The sequence below is a fragment of the Taudactylus pleione genome, unplaced genomic scaffold (genome assembly GCF_031769625.1).
Source record: "Taudactylus pleione unplaced genomic scaffold, aTauple2 ptg000004l, whole genome shotgun sequence".
Lineage (NCBI taxonomy): Eukaryota > Metazoa > Chordata > Amphibia > Anura > Myobatrachidae > Taudactylus > Taudactylus pleione.
In genome coordinates, this window is record NW_028284407.1 from 574,958 (window position 1) to 587,265 (window position 12,308).

General features: G+C 45.2%; 1 protein-coding gene across 7 annotated transcripts in view; it reads left to right on the forward strand.

The window, feature by feature from the left end:
- Positions 1-12,308, forward strand: part of UBR3 (ubiquitin protein ligase E3 component n-recognin 3) — a 250,272-nt gene that overhangs the window by 187,993 nt on the left and 49,971 nt on the right. For all 7 annotated transcript variants that reach the window (XM_088469036.1, XM_088469052.1, XM_088469046.1 and 4 more), the window contains one exon: positions 2,391-2,491. In XM_088469036.1, coding sequence (XP_088325162.1) covers positions 2,391-2,491 — 101 coding nt within the window. The remainder of the gene's footprint in view (positions 1-2,390; positions 2,492-12,308) is intronic.

A 12,308-nucleotide genomic window follows, 5' to 3' on the forward strand; every position in this document is an offset into this window, starting at 1 on the left:
GGTCCACACTTGTTCCAGGGCAGCTGGACTTCGGTAGAAGCGGTGCTTCCAATAAACATCTTGGAACTTTGCGCGGTATTCATTGCTCTCCAACAAGCAAAATAGGTTCTACAAAAAAAACCCATGCAGGTCCAATCGGACAACGCCACCACGGTGGCTTACATAAACCGCCAAGGAGGAACCCGGAGTCGGGCAGCGCTGGCGGAGGTGTCCCGCATCCTGACTTGGGCGGAGGACATCTTTCTCAGCCAGCAGGAAGTACATCCGGGAGAATGGTCTCTTCACCAGAAGGGGCCTTCCAGAGATAGACCTCATGGCCTCCCGACACAACAACAAACTGCCTGTGTACGGGTCAAAAACAAGAGACAAGGAGGCACTTCTGGTAGATGCTCTGTCGGTCCGGTGGACCTTCCAGTTTGCGTATCTCTTCCCTCCGTTCTCCCTTCTTCCTCGGGTAATCCTAAAATTCAAACAAGAAGGCGGCACACTCCTGTAGATAGCTCCGGAGTGGCCCAGATGTCACTGGGTCTCAGACCTTCGGGGTCTCTCCGTAGACGCTAAAATGAGGTTGCCTCTACGTCCGGACCTGTTGTACTCGGTCCTTGTCTTTACCCGGACCTGAGTCGTCTGTCTTTGACGGCGTGGCTGTTGAGACAGCCCTCTTAAGGTCCAGAGGTCTTTCCAGCTCTATAGTTAACACCATGCTAGGAGCTTGGAAGCCTTCGTCAGCAAGAATTTACCATCGAGTATAGCATACTTTCTTTGAGTGGTGTCGCCCTAGAGGCTATGATCCTCAGGTGTTCCGGATATCCAGAATGTTGGCTTTCCTACAGGCGGGCTTAGATCACGGTCTTCGCCTTGCTTCTCTGAAGGTGTAGGTTTCTACCCTGTCAGTGTGGTTTCAGCGTAGGATTGCTACTCTTCCTGATGTCCGCACCTTTTATGCAGGGTGTACTTTGTATTCAGCTTCCCTTTGTTCCACCTGTGGCTCCTTGGGATCTGGCTGTGGTCCTGAGGGCTCTCCAAGGACCGCCATTTGAACCACTGGGCTCAGTGGATTTGAAATGGCTTACAACTAAGACTGTATTCCTTCTGGCCATTGCTTCAGTCAGGCGGGTCTCAGAATTGGGTGCTCTCTCATGTTGGCCTCCCTTTCTCATTTTTCATAGGGACAGGGCGGTTTCCTCCCAAAGGTGGTATCTAGTTTCCACATCAATGAAGAAATTATAGTGCCGGCCTTTAATTCACCAGACCTCTCGGTTGGTGAGGCCACCTTGGATGTGGTGCGGGCTCTAAGGATTTATGTTGACCGCACCAATTCATTTAGGAAGTCGGATTCTTTGTTTTTCCTCTATGGCTTCTGTAAGTAGGGTTGGCCTGCCACTAAGGAAACTTTGGCAGGATGGATTCGCATGGCGATTTCTGAGGCTTACAGTCATGAAGGCCTTCCTGTTCCATACTCTGTTAGGGCTCATTCCACTAGGTGTGTGGGTCCTTCGTGGGCAGCTCGACGTGGTGCCTCAGCTGTGTAAGGCTGCCACGTGGTCTTCTGTCCATACTTTTGTGAGGTATGATGCAGTTGACACCTTTGCCTCTCAGGATGCTTCTTTCGGGCGGCCGATTCTCCTTTCAGCACAGGAGCATCCCCACCCTTAAAGGATACTGCTTTGGGACATCCCCAAGGTATCCTGTAGATACCCTATGGACCCTGATGTAGAAAATATGAGATATGGTAAGAACTTACCCTTGTTATCTCTATTTCTACGAAGTCCATAGGGTGCCACAGGACTCCCGCTCTGTCGCACCTGTACTGCAGATGGGATTTCATCTGGTCACCTCCTTCTGGTGAGAATGTGATTCTTGTGTGTTCCAGATCTATCTTCTCTCTCCTCTCCTCCTCCGGCCTGATGCTTGTTACGTAACTGATTTGCCTTGGCTCGGGGGCGAGGTATAGGAGGGGGACCCCAGTGCATCCTGGGAGGCTGAAAGCTTAACTCTATGATGCCTGACAACATCACCTATACCCCTATGGACTTCGTAGAAATAGAGATAACAAGGGTAAGTTCTTACCATATCTCATATTTTTGTCGGCGCGTGCACACATACTTTCGGAGGGGGGGATCCGTCTTTTAACTTTCTCTGGGCTCCAAATACCCTAGTTACGCCACTTGTTTCAGCCACCACTGACTGTTGTTAAGACTGTATATGTGTAATTGTTTAATTATCTTACATGTCTGTATAGTAAAGTTGTGCATTTTATATCTTGTTATTGTTGTTCTTGCCATTACTATGTAAGGCTCTGTGGACTTTGTGGTGCCCTATAAATGAAGACTATTAATATACGTTATCTACTATAAACACTTATAAACGTTGTATTTTTGCTTCTTCAGCGCCAGCGATGAAGACAAGGAGGAGGTTCCTCTGCTTTTCCGAGACGTGACCTCGATATTGCTTATTCAGGTTCTCACAATGCCTCAGCCGCTGCACAAAGGTATGTGACTACATTTCCCCATGGCATTTCATTTGGGGGCGAGGGAGAAAAACGTCAAATCACTGCAGATCCCGTTGTGTCTGATCTGTCTACAGAAATAATGATTGTTCCTTATCAGTATAAAGTGACATTGGACTGGAAATTCAACTGAGGTTTGACTGGCTTATCTGTGTCCCCTGTCATTGTCCTTTATCAGTCTTTCAATATAGTGAAGTCACAAGGTCTTAGAAGGAAAAAAATACTGAAAATAAACTACCCAAATCTCAGAGCAGAGAAACCAAGTCCTTAGTGTGACCTTTAAACATTTCAGTCGGAAGGGATGGATTAATATTTCAAGTACATATGAGTGCTTAGAGGTGAAAGCGAAAAAAACTATTTTGAAATTCAGAGATCAGACAGCTACAATTTCATGAAATGGGAGGTCACATCCAAAGATAATTACTGTTACTATTAGAAAAGTCAGCCAGACCCTGTGAATTAATGCCTGATTGCGACACCCCATTTGGAACAGATAATCCGTATGTACTTAACACGTTTAACCTTATAATGCATTGAGTGTCACTAGTAAGAACTGCTTATTTTCCTTAATATTTCTTCATCAGTTTGTTGCCACTATTGAGGTGAAAATGTTTTCCTAAAGTTCCATATCTAAATATACATTCTGTACCTTTTAAATCTCATGCAACCCGCTCCCTTCTAAAATACTGTACTGATGACTTATTTATCCTTTAAATGGAAATGATTGGGCTTTTAAACAAATGTCTGCATAATATTGGAGGACGTGTAGTGTAAGAGGGCTAAGAATTATACTGTCAAGTGCGCTGTTTAGTGCAGGGGAGCAGTGTTATAGGGGAAGCTTAGGGGAGATAACAGTTGTATTATAATCACTATAAAGAGCACGTGACTATCTGAGCAGTCCTCCAATGGTCCTCTCTGTGGAAATACCAACCCCTAAAACAAATGTACAGGGATAGATGTGTGTGTGTGTATGTGTGTATATATATATATATATATATATATATATATATTATTATTATTAATTATTATGCTTTAATTTTATTATACTCTCTGCAATCCTACACATCGAGCCTATATTTTACTTAAAAATGGTCTCAAAGCCATTTCGTGGAACCAATATGGCCTCAGCACAATTTTTTAAATTCGCAAAAGAACTATCGTGCACGATCTAATGATTTACATATTCATTAGATCATGTGGGATAGCAGACAGATGCAGGCTCGGATCAGGGAGATCCGTGATGCCTGTGTGTGTAATCAAAAATAAACACAGATGCACGGACAGGATCAGTGAGATCCGTCTGTGCTGCTGTTTAAAAAAATTAAAACTCTGTTAAAAAAAAACAAAAAACAGCATGGCCCCCCTCCCCAAAAGAACAACCAGCATCGGGCTTTGGAGACCCAGTACTGGTTGTGCTAAATACAGGGGACAAACGACGTAGGGTTCCCCTGTATTTAGTGCAACCAGCACTGGGCTCTGATCTGGTTCTGGAAATACAGGGGAAAAAAATGCGTAGGCTTCCCCTGTATTTACCAGAACCAGCACAAAACTTTTTCTAGCGGGGGGATAATGCCACAACCAGGGAAACCCTTTCACCGTGTCCCCCGGCCAAAGCATTACCCCTGACCGCTAGTCAGCCCAGGCGGGGATCCCTGGGGAGCTGGGGACCCCCCAATAAAGGGGTCCCCCTCACCAGGGCAGCCCAGGCCTTGGCTATCCCCGGCACCCCTGGAGCAGTGGGTGCCGGGTTGATTATGTAGTGTGGTGCAATTGATAGTAGTAAAAATATTGTCTCTTGCTGTGGAACTACAGGTCCCAGCAAGCCTCCCCCGCATGCTGGTACTTGGAGAACCACAAGTGCCAGCATGTGGGCATTACGGGCCCGCTGGTACCTGTAGTTCCACAGCAAAAGCAATATTAAAATTAACACAAGACACACACCGTTGAAAGTAAAAATGTATTACACTATACACGCACATGCACACACACTATCTCACATACTCACCTATGTATGTATCCCTGAAGCCATCACGTCCCCTTGTCCAAGTAGGATCTATAGGGCACCTGTAAAAAAAAAAAAGATCCATACTCACCTCCTCCTAGATGTAGATCATATCCTCTTCTGTCCATGTAGGAATTCAGGGTTTTGGCCAAAAAAAAACCAGATCGACAATATGCGAACCATCTACACTTTTTGTCCACTGTATTTCCAAAACCAGGACAGGCTCCGCTGAGCCCAGTGCTGGTTGCACTTAATACAGGGGGCACCCCTACGTCTTTTGTCCCCTGTATTTTGGCAACCAGGACTGGTTCTGAAAAGCCCGGTGCTGTTTGTACACCATTTAAAAAAAAAAAAAATTTACACTTCAAAAATCCACTATAAGAATTTTCAGTTATTATTAACACATACATGGATGGATCTCACTGATCCATCCATGCATATGTGTCTTATTGATTTTTTTTTTTTTTTTCTGAGATGCATACACACATCGATTGGACTGATCGGTGTGTGCATCTCAGAATCATTTTTTACACAGATGCCTGCACCGCGGATCTCACTGATCCGTGCATGCAGTCAGCTATCTTTAGATCTTGCACGACAGTTCTTATGTCAAAATGTGTGTCCTGCAGTGCCGGGGAGTATTCAAGGGAAATCGTTCACGATATCGCATAGTGAGCACATTGTTTAGGGGCCTTAAGAAGCAGTTTAGGGCTTGGACCATCAGCGCCAGTGAGCCCCTCTGTACCCTACTGCTGCCCCAGTACAATGGCCCATTGGTGCCACTGCTCCGCACCCCCGCTAGTGCCCCACCTCTGCACCCCCGAAACACCACCTGTGTGCTGTCCCGTCCAACTCCAGCGCTAGTGTATCATTTTGTTGCCCGTCTCCCCTGCAGGTTGCCCAGATTGCTGATTGTCCCTGATGGTTAATAAATTATAAAAAAAAAAAAGCGATGAAACTCCTTAATGAGACATGTTAAACTGTAAGTTTTTTGTCTATGGAATATCCATATCTGTAACCATAGAGACAAAAGCTATAGTTTGACTCAGAGCTACTCCTAGAGGGCTAGATAAATGATTCCATAAGATTGAGACATAAGATATTTTGAATATATTTACCAATTCAGGAAAGGTCATGGCCAACAAAACTTGACAAATTGGAGCTCAAGACGGCAGAAAATAAGGGGACAATGGCAAACGGTCTTGTTCCCTTTAAAAAAAAGAAAAAGGGGGTATGCTAAACGGATGGGTGTAAAGCATAAAGGGTTATTGAATTCTGTTGACCAGGTTGATTGTGTGGATGACTCTAATCGCTCATCTGGTGCTGTGTCAGCCCTTCCACCTAGATACAAGCCTACTTTGTTGTTATGGAGTTGGGACTAGATTCAGAGATTTACGCAAACCCGATATTTTCACAGATCGAGCAATTGATGTGAATGCGCGAAGCCGCACTGTGCATGCACAGTATTTGCATTGCAATTACTCTCGTACCTAGGTACCACTCGCAAAGTGAGTGACAGGAAGTGAGTGTTTAGGGGAGGTAACGGGGTGGCTAAGAAAACGCAGGCATATCTGACGGTTTAAACACTGTTTCATGGGCGAGCATAAATTTGCCACTGCAGTCTTTTTCGCAGCGTGTCAGGAGAGCCGCAGTGGTTGCGGCTGGTCACACTTGCCTTACATGCTGCGTGATGATGTGCATCGATGGCACCGATGTATCACGTCTGGCGGCTATGAGAATGCAACAGTGGCCGCCCCTATGCTCGGCTATACTTTGGAAGGCATTACCATATTTTAGCAACGGCGATCCGTGAGAGTATACAGTTGCAATAGTGTAAATCTCTGAATTGGGCCCTCTGGCCCTGATTCAGAGCCGGACGCTCTGACAGAGCGCTCGCTCTGAATCAGGGCCGTCCTTCCTGATTTTAGAGCGGCCCCCTGGCCGCTCGCATAGCTGTGGGTGACCACCCACAGCTATAGCGAGCGGCCAAAAAGATGGTCGCGATGGTCAAGACCATCGCGACCATCGGGCTTGCGACGAGACCCTTCGTGGTAGGGTCTCGTCTGCCGCAAGTCCTGGAGTGCTTTTGGCTCTATCAGAGCCAAGAGCACTCCCACTGACATCACTTGTGATGTCAGTGGGGCCGGCCCCAGACGGTAGGCGTTCCCATGGCATTCACTAACCATCGACAGCACGCCCCCTTTGTAGCGAGACCCATAGCGACGGCTTGCCCGTCGCTATCCGGGTATTGCGCATGCGCACAACGGAGCCGGGTCCGTCATGCGCATGCGCACTGGCCCAACATCGACCCGCTTGCGAGCGCTCAGTGCTCGCGAGCTGGTCTGAATCAGGCCCTCTGTGTGAAAGGATCATGTTGGCCTTTGTCTGTTTCTAACTATATGCAGTTCTCCTAAATGCTGTGGCTTCCAGAAGCATGGCACATGGTAGAGGAGATTTCCTAATACTCCGCATTTTAAACCTCATGGCCAACTCCAAAGTTCAGCTGGTTTGTGTAGAGAGAGGTTCTCTGTGGTACATGTTAGGTTTAAATGATTAGTTCTAGCTAATTATAGCCAAATACTAGACCAAAGGCCAGAAAAAGATATCATCAGTTTATATCAGCCACTGCATGTGATCCATACCAATTCCAACGGAAATAGGTTTTTTCGGACAACTCAGCGGTGATGTAGCAGCTGGGATCACTAATTCCATGAGATCATAAATGAACACATTGCATCATTGTGTGATACACAGATCACCAGTCAGAATGACAGCACAAGTAGTGACAGAAAAATCATTTGCCACAGAGCAAATGTTATCTGCTGCAATGGGATAAATTCCCAGATGGTTCTTCCCGGCATGCACAGAAGAAACAAATACATATATGGTATCAATATATAGCAACAAAGTCCAGAGCCCAAAATAATCACAATGAGAATATACAGTGTCCATAAAGTATTCATATATCTAGGTAACAAAACAAAAAAGTCACGTACCATCCCATTGGTCGGGATGCCAGAGCTGGGAATACCGTTGCCAGAATCCCGACAGCAGTCGGAATCCTGGTGCCAGCATCCCGACGGTAAGTATTGGGGTCAAGGATTAGGGTTAGGCACTAGGGGGAGGGTTGGGGTTAGACAGCAGAGCGTGGGGGAGAGGGTTAGGTTTAGGCTGCGCAGGGGGGAGGTTTAGGGTTAGGCTACTTACCTTCAGGCATCGGGATTCTGACCACCGGCATCCCGACTGCCGGGATCCCCTACCCAACCCGGTGACACAGGTCCAATGATAACCCAAGTGATAAAGTGCTAGAGCGGAGAATTTGAATCCAGATTAAGGGGCATATTTATAACAGTCCACATCTCAGATTGGCTGCGATAAATTCGCCCAATATCGCAATGCGATATTTGAATACATCACAAGGATGTATCAAAAATCGCATGCAGGGACTGAGTTTGCAATAAAGTTCTGTCCCTGCGAATCCACTTCACATACTTGAGTATGTGTCTGCTCATGTGCTGCTGCTAGCCCCCCTCAGCGATACCAATCCTCCCCCCCCCCCTGCGATCGCCCCCCCCAGCTTACACTTACCTGAGCAGGAGTCGGTGAACCGGGGGAGAGCACTAATAAAGCCATCTGCAGGTGGCGTTATTATCACAGGGCTACCCCCGGTATTTTTAATAAATCTGAGCAGATCCTATTTCCCATTACAAATATGGGAAATGCGATCTGTTTATTCAAAAATTGTGAATTGAAGGAATTGGGGTAGTATTTCACAAAAACTACTCCAATTGCCCTTTAATACATTTGTGATACTAAAATAATGTGAAAAGGGTGTGAAAACACCCGTTTTCACATTATTTTATTAAAAATAATGTTAATAAATATGCCCCTAAGGGTCACCAGACACATTTTTGCCTTCTAACTCAAGCAAATCCTGAAAAAGTGGACACCAAACATAATCCCAACATATCTTCTAAGGCTCATTTGCTCTTGTTACTCAGACAAAAATTACACTTTTATTTTTTTTATAACCATTTTCGTTCAGGAGCAGCATATATTTCAATAATTTTTAGCTTAATCACGAAATGTATTTTTCTTATAGTATGGAATGTAAAGATGCACTCTATACAAAGCATCAGTATTTTCAAACTAAAACCCCAACCCTGCCTAGCAGTGCCCTTGAAGTGCTGCTCTGGGAATAGCTTTAACTGCCTTATTAGCTGTTAGATATACTCTGTATCTCTTTCAATCCTACATTGATTAAGCTAAAGTAAATGTCATTATGCTATTCAGCCTGTTCAATCCAAGAGAAAATTGATCTGAACCCATCACCACGAAAGAACGCTACAAATTCAGTCTATTATTATAGTAGAGCCTTTTATGATAGAGGTCAGAGCATTTTATAGGCGCTGTTGCCGTCCACTTAGAGCGAGCCATCTGGCCGCCCACCTTTTACTGTGCATGTCCCGGCTTAAGCACATAATGTTCTTGTGGCAAAAAGAAAATGTGGCTGTTTTTTTGTTAACGTTGAAAAATGAATCACAGTATTTTGCCACATTCTATAACTTGGGCATTCTTACTTGTTTAATTACTTCAATATTTAATATTGTACTTCCTTATATTTTCATCAAAATATAAAAATTATAAATAGATTTTAAAATATGCGCAGTGACCTCTCTGACAAAGCCTATGGGTATTGGTCCATTATTTTTTAATCAGTGCCAACAGTTTGTTACATTGGAGACTAGTTAACCAATTACAGCAGCTTTTGCTTCTGAACTGCTTCAGGGTGATTAAAGGTGAAGAAACAAGTCTCACCTAAACAGTACCTGATAAAGTATCCAATCATATTACACAGATTTATGTAAAAGACAATTAAAGCTGGCCACACATCTAAAAGATTCTTTCCAACCAGCCAAACTAATTGGCTGGTTGTAATAAAAGTCTGGTAATGTATGGGAGCAAACGGCTCCCTAACCTGGAAAACTGTCATTAAGACAAGTTGGTTAAATTTGTTTGATTTAGCCAACTTGCCTTAACAACCATTGCAGAATGACCGCCAATTGTCATTTGCTCACATTCATTACCAGATTTTCGTTCCAACCAGCCAACTAGTTGGAAGATAATATTTTCATGTGTGGTTCAGTTTTAGTCAGGCATATTTGTCTTTAGTGTATACACTCTTGTGTCCACTTCATAAGGTGCTCATTAATGTATATATCTAATTAGCCAGTCATGTGGCAGCAACTCAGTGAAGTAAAGTCTGTTGTTCAGGCATTGTTCAAAAAAATGTGATCTAAATTACTTTTACCGTGGAATGATTGATGGTGTCCGATGGGATGGTTTGAGGATCTCAGGAACTACTATAGCCTATAGGGATTTTCACACACAATGGTCTCTGCAGGGGATGGTGTGCAGCACAAATAAACATCCTGTGCGCTGCAGTTCTTTGGCAAAAATACCTTGATAATGACAGAGCTCATAGGAGAATGGCAAGACTGTTTCAAGTTGACAGGGAGGCAATAGGATCTGAAATAACCATGTATTACGTCAGTGGTATGCAGAAGATCACCCTTCAAGTGGATAGACTACACAGCAGCGACAGAAAGCTACCGGGTTCCATTTTTTTCAGCTAAGAACAGGGTGCTAAGGCTACATTGGGCACAGGCTCCCTAAAACTGGACAGTTGAAGACCGAAAAAATATTGACTAATCTAATACTGGCCATACACTAATGCGATTTCGGGCCGATTGCGCGATTTTCGACGCCTCGTACGACAAATCGTGTATTTTTCAGGTAGGCTACAAACCGATACGCGCTCCTGCAGCTCTTGAAATGTATCATATGATCAGATGTGCAGCCCATCATATCTATCATTATCTTATGCGGATCGTGCCATTTATTTGTGTATGCGATGCATCGTGCAACCGACTGGCGTCATTTCAGTGACATTTTAAAAAAGTGTGTTCTTTCAATGACCTTCTCTCCTAAACGTACACACAATCTCACGATACGATCGATGTGCAATTTTATGTCAATCGTGTGTCCAGGACTGCCAGGGAGCTGCTGGGGAGTTCAAGGGAAGTCGGTTATACTGACAGATTGTACAAATGGTGTACTACTGTATAATGCTACATTATAAGGTGCCCCATTTTATATACACACTCATGTGCCATAAAAAACTGAGACTGCCACTTCCATTGCCTGTACATGCCAGCACATCTCCACATTAACTTGCATCTTCTGGAGTTGAAGTACAATATATAGGCAATCCGTTGTCATATAATTTGCAGTGAAAATGGCGGCGTATTTAAGCAACTTTGTACGAGGCTTGATAGTAGGTGCCACGGAGATGGATTATCTCCGAAATCTACATGAAAAACAAGAGATATGGTAAGAACTTACCTTTGTTATCTCTGTTTCTACGAAGTCCATAGGGTCCACAGGGTTGACCTTGGGGTATAGGTTGGGAACCAAATCCGGGCACCACGCAGTTAAAGCTTTTAGCTCCCAGGATGCACTGGGTCCACTCTCCCTATAACCCCACCCCCAAGCCAGAGGCACCTCAGTTTGTAAGTAGCCGGAGGAGGAGAGAAAACTGGAACACTCAATAACCATACTCACAGAAATGGGAGACGGAAAACTGGTGACCAGCCACACAGCCCATATGAAGCCAGGTGCGTCAGGGCGGGCGCCCTGTTGACCCTATAGCTCCTAGATGAAGAATACCCAGAAAGGGATGCAGGGAGGACTTTTTCCCCGTTGATTAAACGTCTGCACCCTGAAGAAGCCACGGTCATACTGACCTGGCTGTAAAGTACCCCGGTGATCCCGCTAAGAGCAGGAGGCCGTCCAGGTACAGGAGCATTGGGATATACTGAACAGGAGAACTGTCAGAAAATCCAAAACGCTGGTAAACCCCTGTGGGGCTGAGGAAAGTCCCAACAGCCAGAGCCCGAAAAATTGTAAGAGTTGCTGTGATACAGCAAACCTCAGCCCATGCTGATGAAAGACCTCTGTAAGTACCCGTAGGCACGCGTCCTGTATATCCAGTGATGCCATAAAGTCCCCAGGTTCCAAACATCGTATGATGGAGCATAGGGATTTCCTCCTGTAACGTCTGTAATAACACGAGTAAGACGCCCATCCTCCCCAGGAGGGGGTCGTGATGACCCTCAGGGAATTTGGGACAGGAGGCCAAACGCTGTTGTAATACCTCGTATCTGGCAACAGCCAGAGTCCCGCCATGCAATCCACCCGCTAGTCAGCAACAGGGAACCCAAAGGCATATAAGACTGAGGGTGTATGATACAGGTGCAGGTCAGCATTCACTCTAACCAGAATGGACCTGCTACCAGCCCTAAAGCAGGGATAATAATACCTGAAATTAGGGATGTGCAGGCTCGGATAGGTTCGAGTTTGCACGTGGAGTTCGGATTTTTCCCTCCAAAAAAACGGAACTCAGAACGAGGCAAAACGTCATCTTACATGGACGAACATCATCATTCCTGGACAAAAGACCAGGAATGATGATGTTCGTCCATGTAAGATGACGTTTTGCCTCGTTCTGAGTTCCGTTTTTTTGGAGGGAAAAATCCGAACTCCACGTGCAAACTCGAACCTATCCGAGCCTGCACATCCCTACCTGAAATAGGCTTCCCCCCGTGTAAGAGGGAAAGAGCCCAAAACAGTATCCAGTTAATGCAGAGCCAACTGGGAAGTAACCACAGGGTGTCAACCACGCCAATTTGGGTTTCGTAGAAAACGACATCCACCCAGGGTGGCTGTTGTGGTAAT